The 19,260-nt window shown below is 54.4% G+C and overlaps 1 protein-coding gene across 1 annotated transcript; it reads left to right on the top strand.

The window, feature by feature from the left end:
* The first annotated feature begins 541 nt into the window (after positions 1–541).
* On the top strand, positions 542–3,273 carry CD164L2 (CD164 molecule like 2). The gene is made up of 5 exons (XM_004592198.2): positions 542–668; positions 946–1,113; positions 1,216–1,287; positions 1,752–1,801; positions 3,130–3,273. The coding sequence occupies exons 1-5, from the start codon at positions 581–583 to the stop codon at positions 3,271–3,273; spliced, it is 522 nt and encodes a 173-aa protein (XP_004592255.2). The 5' UTR covers positions 542–580.
* Positions 3,274–19,260: the final 15,987 nt, after the last annotated feature.

Below are 19,260 nucleotides of genomic sequence, written 5' to 3'. Positions count from 1 at the left end.
GCAGTGGCGGTGAATCAAGAACTTGGGAGGAGAGTGGTCCCTGCCACCCACGTGAGAGGCCTGGATGGAGCTCCAGGCTCCTGGCTTCTGCCTGGCCCAGCTCCCTTGCTGTTCATGCAGGAAGTGAACTAGCTAGCAGATGAGGGATCTGGCTGCCTTTTGAATAAATAAAAAGGGCAGGAGTCGTGGCCGGTGGGAAGGCACGCGTGGCCCTAGCAATGGCCAGGGCAGAGGGACAGAGGGAAGAGGAGGCAAGGACTGAGTGAGGGAAACAACCTCACTTTAAACCCCGTCGCCACCGCGCAGTTGGTACTGCTCCCTCAGCGTTCCTGTTTTCTCAAGTGTTACACCAGGATAAAAGTTTCCATTCAGAGTTTTCCTGAAGCCGTCCCGGAGGGCACAAAGTAGCACGTCTGCCGCTCATCCCTGGCCCCGCCCCCTTTGCCCAGGTCCCGCCCCACCGGAGTCCAAGCCCCGGGCCTGGCCACGCCCCTGTTGTCTGGGTCTCGGTCCCCACAAGCTCGACCCACAAGCTCCGAGTCCAGAGGGGCTGCATCACCCGAGCAGACCCAGCACCCCCATGGCCCCACTAGGACCCCGCTCCCTGCGGGCCGCGCTCTGTGGTGGCTGCTGCTGCCTGCTGCTGTGCGCGCAGCTCTCTGCCGCTGGTAAAGTCGGGAGGGGCCCCAGCCCAGGGCAGGTGGAGCGCATCCACCCTACCCCCTAGGTATTCTCCCAAGAACCCTCTGGGATCTCCGGCAGGGAGCAGAAGGGCCCGCCGCTGGGTGTGTGTGTGGGGAGGGGACTGCAAGTGCCCCTGGGGACCCCAGGTGTGTGACAGAGGGAAGCCTGGACATGGAGGGGTGTGACCTTGTGGGTGCCAGCTCCAGGCCTGTGCAGAGGGGCAGGTACTGTAGCTTTCCCCACCCCTACCTCTGCTCCCAGGTAAAGGAGCTCCCGGCTTTGGGAGGGGAGCCCTGCTCCGCCTTAGCGTCCGACCTGCTGTCGGGGGAACCTGTCAGCAGCTGGAGCCCTGCGAGCGCTGCGTACAGGCGGCCGGGGCACACAACCTCTCCGGTTGTGTGTGGAGGCGCTGTGGCCCTGAGGAACCAGGTACTTGGGAGGGCCGGATCCATGTTGAGTACCCCCAGCTGTGAGCTCGGGGGAGATGGGGAAGCTTCTCCCCACATATCGTCCCTTTCCCTGTTTCGCCAGGACACTGCGTGGCCCAAGGGGAGGCGGCCAGGGAAGGTTGCTCCGTCTACAACAGCTCTGAATTGTGTCCGGGTAATGGGGTCCGCCCAGCCTCGGCCTCGCTGGAGGGAGGGGGCGGAGGTGTTTCTGGAGGAGCCGGCCTTCCTCGATGTGGGATGGATGGTGCCCCGAGCCTGCCTGGGCCCAGAGCCCACTCTGCCTCTTGCACTGAGAAACTCTCTCTGTGGCCTGTGGCACCTGCAGCTTGCCACAGGTGTACTGAGGGGACAAGGGTTGGGGCGGGGTGGCTCCTTTTTAGGTTTGGGAGGGCTTGGAGAAGTTCTGAAGGCTGTTGAGGTGGGGGCTTGCAGTAGGAGGCGGCGTCCTGAAATGTGGAGGTCAAAGAAGGCCCTGGTGAAGGGAGCTGTGTGTCTTGGCCTGGGAGGGACACTGGGGATTGGGGTGGTCTGACCTTACCCAGAGGGGCAGCTTGGAGCTGTCTCCAGGGACTTGCTGAGAGTAGGGGCTGTTTCATTCTGGGTCCCCTGTCTTCCCAGCTGCCCACCACCACCCCACTGATGAGCCGGAAACCATCACGACAAGTAAGGTGCTGCCTGGGGCTGGGGGTGGGGATGGCCAGAAGCCACTTGAAGTCAGCAGGGCTGTGGCCTGAATCCACTCTGTGACTGCTGCTCACATACGGGAGATGGGTTGGACCTGACTGACCTCCCCACAGCTGCATTGAAGGTTCCACCAGACTGCATAGTGCCCCTCTGGTGGTTCAAAAAATGACAGCTCCTATCCCCCCAAGCCCCAATCTGGGAGCTGAGTGACCCCTGAGGACCTGCTGTCCGAGTCCAGATGTATGGCTGCACCTGTCAATCAGATGGGCCTGGGGACTGCCTACTGTGACCTCTGAGCCCAGAGGCTCACAAAGCAGATTCCTGGCAGAGCAGAGGCAAGAGCCCTACCCCCGGGGGCCCCATGCCCCTCCGGGCCTCGGAGGTCAGCCAACTTGGCCTGGCCAGCAGTGGCTCTTGGTTAATTAAAGCCGAAATCCGATCACGGAGGCTGAATTATTGATGGCTCAGTCAGAACCTCAGCCCTGCCTAGGGCAACTCGTGTCTTCTTCCTCTCCCGCAACAACCTCCTCTGGAACCCCCTGAGCTGCAGCTCAGACCACCCTTGGCCTTTCATATCCCTGGACCCCCTGCCACCACTCACCCCCTCTGGGGGCCTACTCATAGCAGGCATCCTATCCATGGACCCAGAGGGATGCTCTACCTGCCAGCTGCCCTGCTCTAGGCACCTGGCCCAGGGCCTGAAATTGAATCCCTGGTGGGAACCAGTGGGTAACCTGGCACAGCTGGAAGGCACTCAGACCTCACCTAGCAACTGTGACTTCATGACTGCGCCCTACGGGGGCAAGGGAGGGATGGGGGTCTGCTTGGCCTCCAGTGTGGAGTCACTTTGGATCTGGCCCACAAAGCCTGCTTCCAGCTTTCTGTCTCCACCAAGCTGCTGACCCCAGGGCCTCCACGCCAACCTATGCTGCTTTCTAAGCGCTCAGGGCCAAGGAGGTTGGGACAGAGCCTAAGTCATGTGCTTAGCATCCTGGCAACACAGGCCCTAGGCACATTCTCATGCTCTTGGGCTAGTGAGAGGTAGGGAGGCTTGAAGGGAGCTTGTTGGCCATGGGACCCTGCCAGACCATCAGGAGACCTGGAGAGGATGCAAGCAGTGTGAGGCCATAGGGCAGCTTCGGGGCAGAGCCAGGGCTAGCCAGCCTACACACACAAACACACACCCCACCCCACATCACACATGCACACTACACACCCCTGCCTGCAGTGGCCTGGCCACACTGTGGAGAGCCTGGGCTCTGGTACACCTCACCTTCTCTGACCTTTACTGTGCCCTGGCCTCGCAGGGGAGCCCCCAGCTCCTGAAGGCCCCAACCCTGGCTTTGACGGGGCCAGCTTCATCGGGGGTGTCGTGTTGGTGCTGAGCTTGCAGGCGGTAGCCTTCTTCGTGCTGCGCTTCCTCAAGGCCAAGGACAGCACGTACCAGACACTGTGAGTACTTGGCCAGGGCCAGTCCCATCTCCCTCCATGGCCATGTCCTCTCCTCTTCTCTTGAGGGTGTTCAGGAGGGTGGGGGCTATTTCTGCCCGTCTTGGGCCTGGCATTCTGGAGCCCAGCTGAGCACCATCCCTCTTCCCCCATGTCTTTGTCCCTTTGTGCTGCCAGCAGGGAGGAGAACCAGTAGGTGACGGCCTAGGCGAGTCCCCGGCACACAGATCCCTGACCCAGCACAGGAGCCAGGGCCACACCCTTCTTTGGAGGCCCCATGTGGCAGGTATCGCGCAGTCCCCATCAACGTGTCTGCTTCCCCAGTCACTGCTGGCTCCCTGAGGCTGGGTCACCCACAGGACAGGCCTCTCAGGGGCCTCTCAGTCTGGCCTCTGCGGGCTCTGACACCCTCAAGCCATCCTCGTGGCCCCATTGCTGGCCTCCCACTTCCGGCTCCTGTGGGTACCAAGCGGGTCCAACACCTGCCTGACTCCTTCCTGGACCTGGGCCTTGCCCCGAGAGAATCCCCCAGCTGCCCCATGTCCCACCTGGTCTCTGGGCCCTTCTCTTCTCCCACCTCATTTTGGGCACTGCCCCAAAATAAAGCACTGTTTCCAGCCTTACTATGTGAGCTGTGTTCTAGGCTGAGTGTGGACTGCATGGAGTGGGGGTTTGGCTGCTGTCCCCTCTCGGGGATCCCAGGAGATCCACCTCCTCCTACCCCTTTCCAGAGAGGCATAGAGGCATGGCAGGTGCTGCTTCTTATTTGTGGGTACACAGGTGGTAGGCAAGGCTGGGGTTCGAATCTGCTCATTCAGAGCCATCGCCTTCTCTTGCAACTCCCTAAAGCCATGGCTGCCCAGCATCCAGCTGGACAGCCCCCTGCAATTCCTGGCAGGCCCTGTCCATTAACACCGCCCCTGGCCACAGCAGTTCTCTGATGAGTAACACTTGCCACTCACTGGACACTTGCTGGGAGTTGGGCATAGTGGTGAGGGTTATGCTTTTCCTTTTCTTAAAGATTTACTTTGTGGGACTGATGCTGTAGCATAGAATATTAAGCGTTCACTTGCAGTGCTGGCATCCTGTGTGGACACTGATTTATGTCCCAGCTGTTCCACTTCAGATCCAGCTCTCAACTTATGATTTGGGAAAGCAGCAGAGGCTGGCCCAAGTGCTTGGGGCCCTTGTACCCACATGGGAGACCAGGAAGAAGCCCTAGCTCCTGGCTTCCAGTTGGCCCATGTCTAGCCAGATGGAGGATCTCTCTGTCCCTCCTTTTTTCTCTGTAAATCTGCCTTCAAATAAAAATAAATGAAGCCTTAAAAAAGTATTTATTTTGTTTATTTGGAAGGCAGAGTGACAGAGAGAGGGATAGCAGAGAGATCTTCCTTTGTTGATTAATTCCCCAAATGGCCACCACAGTTGGGGCTCGGTGGAAAGCCAAGCTCCCGGAACTCTGTCAGAGTCTCTCAGATGGGTGTCAGACCATTTGGGCCATCCGCTGCTTTCCTAGCACACTAGCAGAGGGCTGGATCAGAAGCAGAGCAGCCAGGACTTGAACCGGTGCTCCTACATGTGTCCCAGGTGGCAGCTTAGTTTGCCCCACCACACCCTGCTGCTTTGTGTTTATCTCATTGGCTCCTGCATGTGGAGTTGAGGGGTGGAGAGTCATGGTTGAGGGCTCCGTGCTGGGAACTCGGAGTAAGTCAGCAAATGGTTTCTTGTCCCTGAGCTTCAGGGTCCTAGTCTGGGCAGGGGGGATAACGATGATCTCCACCTGAAGGGGGTTCGGCAGGTGCATGGCAGGTGCGCACACTCTGGTGTTCCAGGACACCGAGCCGCCCTTTCAGCCGAGCAGCCTGCAGCAGGCACCTTTCACTTCTCCTCCCCTCAACCAACCCCTGTCTCCTTCTGGGGGTCTCCCAGGGAGCCTGGGGTCCTCAGTTTCAACACTCCTTGGCCTCAAAGAGGCACCTGTGCCAGTCACAGTCCACCTGCCCCGCCCTCCGACACTCAGCCTCCCAGCTGGCAGCTTCCTGCTCCCAGCCCTCCCAGCATTTGCTTTTCTTCAAGGCTTTCCCCTGGTGCCTCCTCCTGCCAGGGTCACCCTCCCTGCCTTATTCTACAAGCACACAGTCTTCCTTTTTTATTTCAAAAGCAATAAATGTGGTAGACTAAGCTGCCATCTGAAACATTGACACCCCATATTACAGCACAGTCTGAATCCCAAGTATACCACCTCCAACCCAGCTTCCTTCTAGTGCAATAGGAAAGCAGTGGAAGATGGCCCAAGTACTTAGGACCCTGCACCCCTGTGGGAAACCCTGATGGAGTTCCTGGCTCCTGGCTTCAGCTTGTCCCAGCACTGGCTGTTGCAGCCATTTGGGGAGTGAACCAGCAGATGGGAGATCTTTCTCTCTCCCTCTCTATAACTGCCTTTCAAATAAAATATTTTTTAAAAAAAGAAAAAGGCAGTCATTGCCATGAGGGAAAGGATCAGCGAGATTAGAAAGTAACAATACCTTCTGCTGGCGCCTAGGCTGCCTGTGTGGGAGAGCCTGGGGATTCATGCTGGGGGCAGCGGTGTGTGTGTGGGTGTTAGGGTCCCAGGTTGGCATAGCTGGCATGGTTGACTGGGCTTGAGGACTCATTAATATGCTTGAGTCCTGGGTGAGTGGAGGGGTAAGGTCCCAGGCTGGCACATGTGCCACAGGACTGGATCTGGGGTCCTGGGTGGGCAGGCAAGGCTTCAAGCCAACCCACCAGAAAACCGGGCTGGGGAACCCATGAGCTCATAGGTGCAGGGGCTATGGATTGGTCAGGGAAAAGGGACGTGTGGGAGTGGAGAACAGGTGAGGAATGACTTCTAGGGAACTGCCAACAGGGCCGTGTACTTGCGGGTCAGCAAGGGGGCTAGACCCAAAGGTATCAAGGGAAACAAGGATCTTTCTGGGTCAGACCAATGCACCTGACCATGTGGGAGACTAGAGCTGAGCTAGTTAAAATCTCCCACTGCCAACCAGTGCACATGAAAACTAGGGCTGGGGAGCCTAGCTTGCAGGGCTAGACCACAGTGCCCACTAAGGAGTGTTGGAATAGGGGATGGATCACGTCAGGCTGGGCCATGACACAAATCAGCACATGAGAGAACCAGGTCTGGGGGCAGATTCTGAGGGAATATGTGGGCTCGCACGTGTGAGACTGCATTATCCTCTGGTTTGCTCAAGAACTGAGGGTGGTGACAGACCAAACTAGGTGTAACCATGGAACTCACCAACACTCATGAGTACTGGAGTTCAAAACAGACCAGGCTAGTCCAGACTGCAGTACCTGCAGGTAGACCCAAAGAAGTGGGAGTTGGGGGTGCAGGGTGTGATGGCTCAGTGGGTAAATCCTCACCTTACAAGTGTCTGCATCCCACCTGGGTGACAGTTTATGTCCTGGCTGCTCCACTTTCCATCCAGCTCCCTGCTCGTGGCCTGGGAAAGCAGTGGGAAATGGCCCAAGGACTTGGAACCCTGCACCCACATGGGAGACCTAGAAGAGGCTCCTGGCTCCTGGTTTCAAATTGTCTCAGCTCAACTCTGGCCAATGTGGCCACTTGGGGAGTGAACCAGTGGATGGAAGATCTTTCTCTCCATATCTCCTTCTCTTTATATATCTGCCTTTCTAATAACAATAACCAAATCTTAAAAAAAAAAAAAAAAAAGAATTGGGAGTGGGGCAGACTGGACCACAACATCAACCAGCACACACAAAGACTGACACTGGAGGTGGACTATGCTTAGCACATCCTGGCACATGTGAGATTTGGGTCTTGGGGTGGTCCTGGTGGGGAAACTTGGGAACTGCCATGTTAGCTGTAGCTCCTGCTGGTGAACACATGAGTCAGGGTTGGGTGTTGGTCAGGCTGGGTAAGGCTGCTCTACCTGTTGGCAGGTATATGGGTTGGCTCTGTGATGGTGTACTAGGTAGGGCTGGGCCAAACAGTAGCACACTTGCATGCACAGGGAACCAGGACAGGATGTGGGCCATGCCAGGCTAGGTTACCACAACTACCAGTTTGCATGAAAGTCAGGGATGGGGGCAGGTTGGGCAGGGTTAGGCTGCAGCACTCACCAGCGAGTATTGGGAATAGGCCAGGCTGCTGCATCCAAAAGCAAAAGCCAAGACAGAGCATGGGCTACACCAGGCCAAGTTGGAGCAACCATGAACATGCATAAGATCTGTGGCTGGGAGCAGGCCTGGTCGGGGAGCTAAGGGGATGCCCCTGCTGGGCTGACATTCCAATGGTGAGTGTGAAAACAGGAACAGAGTGGTGGTATGGGCCGGACATGGTTGCAGCATCCCTCGGCATGGGTGTAGACTGGGTCTGGGGTGTGCCAGACTGGGCTAGGCTCTGGCACCCACTGGTGCTCACAAGAGCCAGGGTGGGTATAGGACAGGCTGAGCTAAGTCTCAGCATGTACTGAGCCACACAAAAGCTAGGTTTGGAGGTGGGCAAAGTGGGATTGGCCTGTAGTACCCAACAGTAAGAGCCAGAATGGTCATGGGCCGGTTGGATAAGGCCATTGTATATGCCAGGACATGAGGTGGGCCAAGTTATGCTGGGCAAAGCACCCACCACCAGCACATGTAATACGTGGTGGTGGGGAGGTGAGCCCAGTAGGGAGGCTATGGAAGTTTCCCTGCTGGGCCACTGCTTCTGCTGGTAAGCATGAGAGCTGGGACTTGGGTGGTCGGGGGGACCAGGCTGGGCAGAGCTACAGCACCTGTTGGCCTGCATATGAACTGCATTAGGCAGAGAGTCAGGTTGGGCTAATCAACTATACCCATTGGTGCATACAGGAGCCAGAGTAAGGGCAGGGGGGGTTGGACTTTGCCTCAGCATCAGCTAGCCAGTGCTGAGATTGGGAGCTAAACCATAGTATCACCTGGAAAGTGCAAGATCCAAGGCTAGGAGGAGGTCTAGTATGGAAACTGTGGGCACCCCTCTCATGGGCTGTAGTTCCCACTGATGAGCATGAGAACCAGGGCTGGGGGCAGGCCTGGCTGGACAGACTGTAACACCAGCCAGCATCGGTGTGGGCTGGATAGTGGGGTCTGCTGGGCTGAGCTAGGCTATAGCACTATTGATGTATATAAGAACCAAATGGTATGCAGGATGGACTGGACCAGCCTGCTATATATACTAGCATGCACAGGAACCGGGGCTGGAGGTAGGCCTGGTGGGGTTAGTGGGGTTCACTCTGGCTAGGCTGCAGTTCCTGCTGATGTGTGTAAGGGCCGATTGTGTGGTGGGTAAGGTTGGGCTTAGCTGCAGCATCCGTTGGTTTGCATATGAAATGGAGCTGGGGACGGAACTTACCAGGAACTGCAGCCAATGTGTGTGTAGATTGAAGTGGATGACAGACTGAGCTGCACCCTGTACTGGTTGGCACACCCAAGGAGTTAGATCTGGCGAGGTTTCTTTGGGAAACACCCCTCTCCCTGCAGCTGAACTACTGGTCTCAAAGCTCCAGCCACAGGGAAAATCGCAGGATCTGTGATCTGATCATAAAAAGCATGTGTCAGAACTGGGCCTCCTCGGTTGCTGAAAATGGTGCAGTGGACCGCCTGCTCAGATGCACATGGGGGATATGGCAATTCATTGGGACTTGCAGAGGACATCTAGTACCACAGCAGGATGGCAGAACAAATTGGACAGCTCTCTCGGTCAAGCATTGACAGCAAGTATCTGGGCAAGTGGAGACTCTAAGATGGACTACGTCAGCCAGTGGCCCTTGGAAGTCTGTCTTCAACCTTGGAACAACAAAATCAACAACACCTCAGAACTATCGAAATCACTTAAGAGGTACCCTTGGAACATGCTCCACATTGGGGCCCCTAGGATGACACTGAGTGACTGTCACCATCCCTGGGTCCTGATGCATTTAGGCTCCTGGGAGAGACACTGTACTCTGCCCTTTTTTTTTCCTCCTTTTCTCCAGATACAAGAAGATAGTAAAAAAAAAAAGGGGAGGGGACCCTGGCGGCGTGGCCTAACGGCTAAGGTCCTCGCCTTGAAAGCCCCGGGATCCTATATGGGCACCGGTTCTAATCCCGGCGGCTCCACTTCCCATCCAGCTCCCTGCTTGTGGCCTGGGAAAGCAGTTGAGGACGGCCCAACGCATTGGGACCCTGCACCCGCGTGGGAGACCCGGAAGAGGTTCCGGGTTCCCGGCTTCGGATCAGCACGCATTGGCCCGTTGCGGCTCACTTGGGGAGTGAATCATAGGACGGAAGATCTTCCTCTCTGTCTCTCCTCCTCTGTGTATATCTGACTGTAATAAAATGAATAAATCTTTAAAAAAAAAAGGGGGGGCCTGGCACAGTGGCCTAGCAGCTAACGTCCTCGCCTTGAACATGCCAGCATCCCATTGGGCACCAGTTCTAATCCCGGTGGCCCTGCTTCCCTTCTAGCTCCCTGCTTGTGGCCTGGGAAAGCAGTCGAGGTCAGCCCAAAGCCTTGGGACCCTGCAGCCATGTGGGAGACCTGGAGGAAGTTCCTGGCTCCTGGCTCCAGATCGGCACAGCACCGACCATTGCGCTCACTTGGGAAGTGAATCATAGGACGGAATATCTTATTCTTTGTCTCTCCTCCTCTCTGTATATCTGGCTTTGTAATAAAAAATAAACAAATCTTTTTTAAATAATGGGAACAATTGTCTCATCCACTTTTTTCCATTCCTCAACCTTTCCCACCCTAACTAGTGATATATATGGGCGTCTGTCCTTCTCAGCTAAATAAACATCATTAAAAAATAAAATTAAATATAAATATAAATTTAAAAAATAAGAAGGTACTGATAGCCATGTCTGCCTTCAGCCGTTCTCCCCGGAAGCAGCCACCACGGCCAGCAGCACTTCTGCTTTCTGCGAATTTACAGCACCTGCAAAATGTAGCATTTTATTTAAAATACTAATTAATTAATTAATTTAAAGGCAGATTTACAGAGAAAAGGAGAGACAGAAGGAAAGATCTTCCACTCACTGGTTCACTGCCCAAATGGCCTAAATGGCCAGAGCTCAGCCTACCCGAAATCAGGAGCCAGAAACTTCTTCTGGGTCTCCCACGTGGGTGCAGGGTCCCAAGTCCTTGGCCCATCTCCCACTGCTCTCCCAGGCAACAAGAAGGGAGCTGGAACGGAAATTAAGCAGCCAAGACACAAACCGACGCCCTCATGGGATACAGATGCTGGCAGGCACATGATTATCCAGTAGAGCCATCATGTCAACCCTGTAATCTAGCATTTTAAAACTAGAAAGTGGGCTCAGGCTGCCATCTTCTGCGACCCTGTCCGCACCTCACAGACACGCTCACCTGAGACTTTTCAGAGGGTCAGCACCAGCTTTCCTGGCCAGTGGGTCCCTCCCCGCCCACCCACCTCCCTCCGCGACCTCCAGCAGCAGTGCTGGAGCAGGTTGTATGCGGACTTGGCACCATAGCGGCAGGCTTGGAAGGGCCCTGCCTGGAATTAGAATCACAGAGCCTCGCACAGCTCCTCTTAAGGATGCATCTACTGCCTGGCAGCCGGCGCTCCTCATGTCCCGACCCCTGCAGTGCTGGGCCTGGCATGGAGCCTGGTACAGAGCAGGTTACCAAGAAAGTGTCTCTCACAACCCATTCCCTCCAGGCCTCCTGTCGTCCCTTACCCAAGCTGCTTCCTTGACGGGGTGGGAATAGCCCTTATTCCCAATGCCCAAAGGCTGGGCCCAGACTCAGTTTCCTGAAGGGGTTTCAGTTTTCTGAAGGGGTTTCAGTTTCCTGAAGGGGTTTTGCTTGGAGTGCTTGACCACCAGAGTTAGAACACTCAGGTTCTGCCCTTGGGCCTTGAGCACCTGCTCACTGCAGGCCCACAGCCAAAGCCAGCAGGAACCAGGCTGAATCAGTTCATATCATCCACTGGCAAATCTGAGCACCAGAACAGAGTGTGGGTTGAGCCGGGTTTGGTCGCGACAAAACCAGTACACATTATGGAATGCCAGGGTGAGGTTGCCTGTACTGGATTTGACTGCAGCACCCAACCAGCACACGTGAGATCCAGGAAGGGAGGGGCAGAGCTGGCAGGGGGATTAAGGGGCTGGTCCCCTCGCCGGACAGCTACTCCCACTGGAGAGCGTGGGCTGAGATGGGGACAGACCAGACTAAGCAAGGCTGCAACACCTGTGCGCTGCATGTGGCCTAGATCAGGGAAAAGCCAGGCTGGGCTGATTATTCCTGCTGGTGCAAGCATAAATTAGAGTGGGTGAGGGATGTTTGGGCTTGGCCGCAGCATCAGCTGGCAGAAGCTGGCACTGGGGACTAATTCTGTCAAGTCAAATCACAAAACCACCTGGAGAGTGCATAAACCGGGACTGAGAGAGACCTGGGAGGGAGAAGTGGGGTCCCCCTTCCTGGGTCACTAGTCCCGCGGGAGGGCATGAAAACTAGGACGGGGGCTGGGGTGGCTAGACAGAGAGGCACTCAACATCCGTGAGGGCTGGATGGTTGAGTTGGTTAGATGGAACTAAGCTTTAATAGCCATTGACAAGTACAAGAGCCAAATGGGATGGGGGACAGACTGGTCTACTGCTACACATACTGGCAAATCAGGGTAGGGGGCGGGCCTTGTGGGGGTTATTGTGGGTCACCCCGACTAGGCTGCAGCTCCCACTGGTTGATGTAAGGGCCGAGTATGTGCTGGGCAGAACCAGACTGGACTGCAACACCCATTGGTTCCAGTGCAACTCGGTACTGAAAACAGAACCAACCCAGCAATTGCAACCACCAGCTGATCGGGATGATGGACTGTGCCGGGCCCTGTGCTTACTAGAACATACAAGAATCTGGTCTGGGAATACCTCAAAGTTTCTTTGGAGATCTCCCCAATCGAACTGCTGGACTCAGAACTCTAACCAAGAAAAGACAGAAGACAGAACAGGTCAATCATTCACTTCAGCTATATGTTGGCAGCGAAATACAGGGCAAATGGAGACTATGATGGACTGTGTCAATTAGTGAACGACCTCATCGAGCGAAACTGGCAGCGATTCATAACTGGAGAACTATTAAAACCACTTGAGCAAATATCTCAGAGCATGCCCCACATGCGGGACTTGGGGTGGGCGGGAAACCGGGTGGGGCTTCTCCCTCAATATCCCCCTTTACCTCAGATACATGATGGAAACAATATGGACATAATAGTATTACCCACTTCCCTATACCCCTTGAACCTTTTTTTTTAAACCGTAATTAACTATGTAAAGATTGTCAGCAACAATACAATAAAATAGTTAAAAAAAAAAATAACCAAAGCCAGCAGGAAGGCCATGTGAGGATGGGTGATGACGTGCACAGCATCTCCAGTGCCAGAGCCAAGAACAGCAGGTGCCCAACAGGGTTCACTATTGACAGAGTGGATCCAGAAGGTTCTCTGGTGGAGATGGCCCTTAGGCTGGACCCTCAAGGACAGGCAGAGTTCACAGGTGGAGAGGAAGAGAAGGAGTTTCTGGGAGAAGCACACCAAGGTTGGAGGTGGACAAATCCCCGTGGAGGTAGAGCTCTGGGGAGATGGCAAGTGAAGGTGGCGGGAGAACTCTGAAAGCCACAGTCAGGAGTTAGGCTCCCTGGAGGCTGGAGAGGGAGGGCAGGCCATTCCCTTAGAGTTGCGAGAGGAAATACTGCATCCTCTGTAGGCTCCAGCCACAGTTGGGTGGACATCCCTGGAGAAATGGCAGGACTTGGCCAGGTCTGGCTCCCTCCCTCTGGTGACCCTGGCCACGCGGGCCTTCTATGGACCGTATTCTTCTGCTTGGGGGTCTTGCATGTCTGGGGAGCCAGGACCACCTCAACTGTCCAGACGAGATTGCAGGTGCTCTTTCCCCACTCCCTTGCTTCCTTCCTCCCAACCAAGGTGGGAGCTTGAAACCTGAACTCTGCATGCAAATATATGCAAATAGGATGTAAATAGCACCAAACCTTCCAACACAGGAAGCAGGAGTCCTAACAGCTAGACCACAGGAGATGGGGGAAGAACTGCAGAAGGGTCTAGGAGAATCAGCCCACCTGAGCTCACCCAGCCTGGGACCTCCACCCAGAACCCAGGAAACCTGAAGCCAGGGAGGATGTCCTCCAAAGGCTAGCAGAGAAGGTCCCCAGGGAGCAGGGGGCTCCAGGTCTCTAAGATGAGAGATACCAGGAGCCAGCAGGAAACTGTGGGAAGGCAGAGGTGCAGCAGTTACTGTTGTGCTGAAGAAGCCCCAGGTGAAGGCCAGGAACCGGCTCTGTGCTGGACTTCAGCCAGAAACCTGTGTCCCTGAATCCACTCTGCCAGGTGGGAGGGAGTCCATTGCACTGAGATGCACAATGAGGCCCCAGGGGATGGGAGGAGGGCTGGGAGGAGTGGGAGGATCAGGCCTCCCTCCTCTGCCTCCCGTTGCTCCATTGCACATGCACTCTCCGGGGACCTGGTGGTGGTACAGGAACTGGGGATCAGGTGGGCTTGGCCACGCCCCTCCCCCATGTCCTCTTTGGGACCACTACAGGGCCTTGAGACCCTGGGACTCCACACTTGGTCAGTTCCTATGCTGTGGAGGGTGCACAGGGAATAGTTTCAGGGTCTCAGTTCATTCGCCCTTCCCTGCTGAGGGCAGGCGCCCCACAAACGGTCTGTGCCACAGGTGCCTACCAAAGGGCAAGGCCCTCCTGGTGTTTTGTGATTTGGGCAGCACTGCAGGAGGCAGCCAGAAGGTCAAAAAATGCTAGGGGCCAGTGTGGCACAGCCGGTCAGCCCACCCCCTTGGGACGCCCACATGTCATATTAGAATGATGGTTTAAGTCCAGGCACCCCTGCTTTTCTTTTTTTTATTTTTAAATTATTTCCTTCTTAATACTGTTTACATAGTTGAGAGGGATACACTCCCATGCAGGCCTCTGGTTAGGGTGGAGAGGGTTGGGTATGGAGGAAGGTGGGTGGGACACACGTTTTAGTTAGTTTGTTTTTCTCCTGTGTGCAGGAGAGGAACGGGAGAGGGCTGCTCCTTGCTGTCAAACTACATCAGCTCCCAGGGATGGGGGACAGTCATCTGATGACACCTTAGAGACCCCGGCGTGGGGAAGAATGTTCCAAGTCTGTTACTTGCGTGGTCCTGATAGTTCTGAGACATTGTTCCAAAGTTGAAAACAATCTTCCCAAGGACTATTGGTTAACAAAGTCCACCTTAGTGCAGCCACAGACCCAGGAACATGCTGCAAAGCTTGGCTGGGACAATTGTCCAAACTCTGCTGTTTCCATCCTCTAATGAGGCCGTTGATGTCCCCTACTGACCTAGATAAGCTGGCCGTTATGGTCCGCCATGTGCAGTTGGGCATGCTGGCATGCAACTGGGCATCAGCAAGTGAGGAGGCCCAGTCCCAGTCCCTGCACTCAAGGTCAGACCACACATCCTGTGATTGCGCCTATGGCCAGTGTCTGAATCCACTGGTCTAGTTGGGGAGTCTCCCAAGAAACCTTGCCTGGGGTGACCTCAGACTTGACTCTCGGGTGCATCAGTCGGTGCACGGTCAGGTTCGGTCTGTCACCTGCACCAGTCAACGCACATACTGGTGGATATAGGTGCCTGGTCAGGTAAGCCCGGCCCCAAGCTCATATGAACTGACAGGTGCTGTGGCCCAGCCCAGCCAGCCCACCACAGACCTGGTCCTCAGGCATCCCAGTGGGTGCCGGGGCCTAGTTGAGGCAACTCCAAATTACCACCATCAGGCCCATCCGCAGCCCCAGTTTTTGCATATGCCAGCCTCCACTGCAGTCTAGCTCAGCCCAACTTTTGTATGTGCCCGTGGGTGGTGGGTAATGCTGTTTAGCCCAGCCCAGATCTCCCATATGAGTGGGTACCTTGGCCTGACCCAGACATGCCCTGCAGTTTCCTCCCTCTAAACTATTCTATCTCAGCTCCTTCGCCTACCTGTGAGTGCAGTGACCGGGTCCACAGAAGACCCCAGAAGTCATTTTCAACTTGTCAAACATGTTCCCAGTCACTCCCACTCCAATATGTCCCCAGGTCCCATTCCCTGAACAATCTGCTGCCCTACCCCCACGCCACCTGGGGGCCCGGGTGGTGTGTCCCGGCAAGGAGTTTCCTGCATTCCCCACTTATAATTTTCTAAAATACTCTATTTATTTATTTAAGATTTATTCATTTTTATTGGAAGCTCAGATACACAGAGAGGAGAAGAGACAGAGAAGAAGATCTTCTGTCCGATGATTCACTCCCCAAGCAGCCTCAATGGCTGGAGCTGAGCCAATCCAAAGCCAGGAGCCAGGAGCCTCCAGGTCTCCCACATGGGTGCAGGGTCCCAAGGCTTTGGGCCATCCTCTTCTGTTTTCCCAGGCCACAAGCAAGGAGCTGGATGGGAAGCAGGACTGCCAGGAATTAGAACTGGTACCCATATGGGATCCTGGTATGTGCAAAGCAAGGACTTTAACCACTAGACTACCATGCTGGGCCAAATAATTATTTATTTTTCATTAGAATGGCAAATTTATGAAGAGGAGAGACAGAAAAATCTTCCAACAATTGGTTTACTCCCTAAATGGCCACAACAGACAGAGCTAAGCCAAAATGAAGCCAAGGGTCAGGAGTCTCTTCGGAGTCTCCCATGCTGGTACAGGGTCCCAAGGCTTTGGACCATTCTTGACTACTTTCCCAGGCCACAAGCAGGGAGCTGGATGGGAAGTGGAGCTGCTGGGACACAAACTGGCGTTCACATAGAATGATTGTGTTTGGGGGTGGAAGATCAGCCTGTAGAGCCATAGCGTCACTCACTGTCCCAATTATGTTGAAAGAAAGAAAGAGAGAGAGAGAGAGAGGAAGGAAGGAAGAAAAAGAGAAAAGGAAATGAAAGAAAAGAAAAGAAATGAAGAAAGGAAGAAAGAATAAGCAGCTGTGCTGGCACATTGGCATAGTTACCAGAGATTTGGCATTAACCAGGTCCAGAATGCCTGCCAGTCACTGGCTGCTCTCCTGCCAGTAGTGTAACATTCGCCTAGGTACAAGGCAACCTAGGCAGTTGCCTATAGCTGTTTTTTGTTTTGTTTTCAAGATTCAGGGTTGTTTTTTTTTTTTTTTTTAATTCTAATGGCTGAGTTACAGAGAGAGAAGGAGAGAGAAAGAGAGTAAAAGAGAATTTCCATCCATTGGTTCATTCACTAAATGGCTTCAATGACAAGAACTGAGCCAAAACAAAGCCGAGAACCAGGAACTTCTTCTAGGTCTTCTGTGTGCGTGCAGGGGCCCAACGACATGGGCCCTTTCCAATGCCTTCTCTCGTCAATAGCAGGGAACTGGATCAGAAATGGAGCTCTGGGCCTGGCATGGTAGCCTAGCAACTAAAGTCCTCGTCTTGAACGTGCTGGGATCCCATATGGGCGCCGGTTCTAATCCCCGCAGCTCCACTTCCCATCCAGCTCCCTGCTTGTGGCCTGGGAAAGCAGTCGAGGATGGCCCAAAGCCTTGGGACCCTGCACCCATGTGGGAGACCCAGAAGAAGCTCTTGGATCCTGGCTTTGGATTGGCTAAGCTCCGGCTGTTGTGGCCATTTGGGGATGGAAGATCTTCTCTGTCTCTCCTCCTCTCTGTATATCTGAATTTCCAATAAAACGAAAATAAATCTAAAAAAAAAATTGTGGAAAATGGAATTAAAAGATAAGTACATATAGAAAAAAGGACCGGTAGACTGGGCCTGTGGTCACTTCTCCCTTTTGGCCCTAGGGGGAGCCAGAGCCCATTAGAGCAAGGCATCCCTGAAGGACTTCACTGAGGTGGGCTTCACCAAAGAGGTGATGCTAGGAAGGACCCTGCTGGCTGGGTAGAAGTTCCCTAGACAGATGCAATATGAAAGGGAAAGAAAAACTCAAAAAGGCAGAATACAGCAGGACCTGGGGACACCCTGTGAGTGAGCTGAGAGCAGGTATGCATTGTCAACTACAGTCAGCCATGAGGACCAAACGGGACAGTTGATGGCTGGCCTGGCTGAGGAGAGTGGAAGGCAACTGGGAACCGTGGAGACTTCGCAGCAGGGGAGCGGGGCTCGTGTTCTGGTGCAACCTGTGACAGACATTTCAGGTGAGTGCTGGCTGCTCCACTTCTGGTTTTTGTTTGTTTTTTGAAGATTTATTTTATTTTGTTTTACCTTATTCTATCTGGAAAGGCAGATTTACAGAGAGAAGGAGATACAGAGAAAAAGATCTTCTGTCTGCTAGTTCACTCCTCAAGTGGCTATAATGGCTGGAGCTGAGCCAATCCAAAGCCAGGAGTCAGGAATTTCTTTTGGGACTCCCACGTGGGTGCAAGGTCCCAAGGGTTTGGGTCATCCTCTACTGCTTTCCCAGACCCCAAGCAGGGAGCTGGAAGGAAATACAAACAAGTGTCCATATGGAATTCTGGCAGATGTGAAGATTTAGCCACTATGCTGTCATGCCAGGCCCTTTTGTTTATTTTTTAGATTTTATTTTTATTTGAAAAGCAGAGTTACTGTCAGAGGGAGAAACGACAGAGAGCTTCCATCTGCTGGTGTACAGGAGTTGGTCACAACAGCTAGGGCTGTGCCAGGCTGCAGCCAGGAACCCAAAGCTTCGGCCAGGTCTCCCACATAAGTGCAGGGGCCCAAGCACTTGCTGCTTTCCCAGGTGCATTAACAGGGAACTGGATCAGAAGTGGAACAGCCAGATCTAGAACCAGCACCCATATGGATGCCTGCTGCTTTACACTACTATGCCACAACATCAGGCTGTATTCATTTGAAGGGATCATATTTTTTCTATATGCCCTTGATCCAAGGAGGGGGTAAGAGCCTGTTCCTCCCTTACAGAACAGCGCCCTCATCTGCTTGGCTTCTCACACTGTATGTCCAACTGGAGTAACAGCCAGGGGCCAGCCCCTGCCTCCCCAGATGTTCCACAGAGGCCAACAGCGTCCAGTGGATTTCTTCTACTTGTGGTCTTTCTACATAAAGCTTTAGACGGCAGGAGTCTGGCCTGGGAACGAGAATTTCCACCAACTTACTTTCCTGGTCATAGTCCTAGTGAGGCCAGGGGACACAATAGGTGTTTTGTATGGTGCCCAATCCCTCCCCTGGACACACCTGCCTGTCTCTTCCTCCCAGGTACCTGGGGGCAAGCCACTACCAGATGTGGGATGTCAGTGGCAGCTGCACCTTTGTCCACTCCGTGTCCTGCCACCTGCCTTTGGAAGCTGGCACAGGGCACTGTGGGTACTGGATCTACAGGGAAGGCTCCAGCTCAGCACAGCCACTGCCTCCAAGAATGACGGGGGCGTTCCCTTCCCCAGTGGCCAGCTGGTTTTTTGCCTCTGAGCGATGGCCATCCTGTGGATAGAGCAGATGTGAAATTTGCCAAGCACATGACTGTCCCCATGGGAGCCTTGCATTCCTGCACAACAGGATGAGTGGGTGGCAGCATGGCTGTGTGCGCCACCCTCCGAACATCTGCACTCTGCTTTGTGAGCAAAACCAGCACAGAGCCCAGAGACGGTTGGGGAGAAGGGCTGAAAGAGGGAAGTAGTGTTGGCAATTCCTTCCTGCTCAGCCACCCGCGAAGTCTGCCCAGCTATCTGTGGTGGACCATGTGCTGGGGCGGGTGCTGACGCGAACTGGGAAGAGCCACAGGGAAGCTATGAATTCTGAAGGTGCCACCAAGGCCTGCTGGTGGTGGCTGTGAAACCAGAAAGTGTTAGGTCAAGTCCCACCTGCCTCTTCCAGTGACTTTGAGATCCCGTGAGATAACTGGGGTGCTGGGCACCGTGGTGCCTCCCCAGCCTGCCCCACTGTGGCACACTTCCTGAGCTTCCAGCTACAATGATGCTGACCATGACTCATGCAGGGGGCAGTTGTGCCCCGCCTGTCCCTGGTGCCTGGTGTTATGACTCTGCTAACAATCTGATCTCAGTAGGC

The sequence above is a fragment of the Ochotona princeps genome, chromosome 2 (assembly GCF_030435755.1).
Source record: "Ochotona princeps isolate mOchPri1 chromosome 2, mOchPri1.hap1, whole genome shotgun sequence".
NCBI lineage: Eukaryota > Metazoa > Chordata > Mammalia > Lagomorpha > Ochotonidae > Ochotona > Ochotona princeps.
Note: the sequence above shows the minus strand (reverse complement) of the source record. Positions and strands in the feature narration are given on the sequence as shown.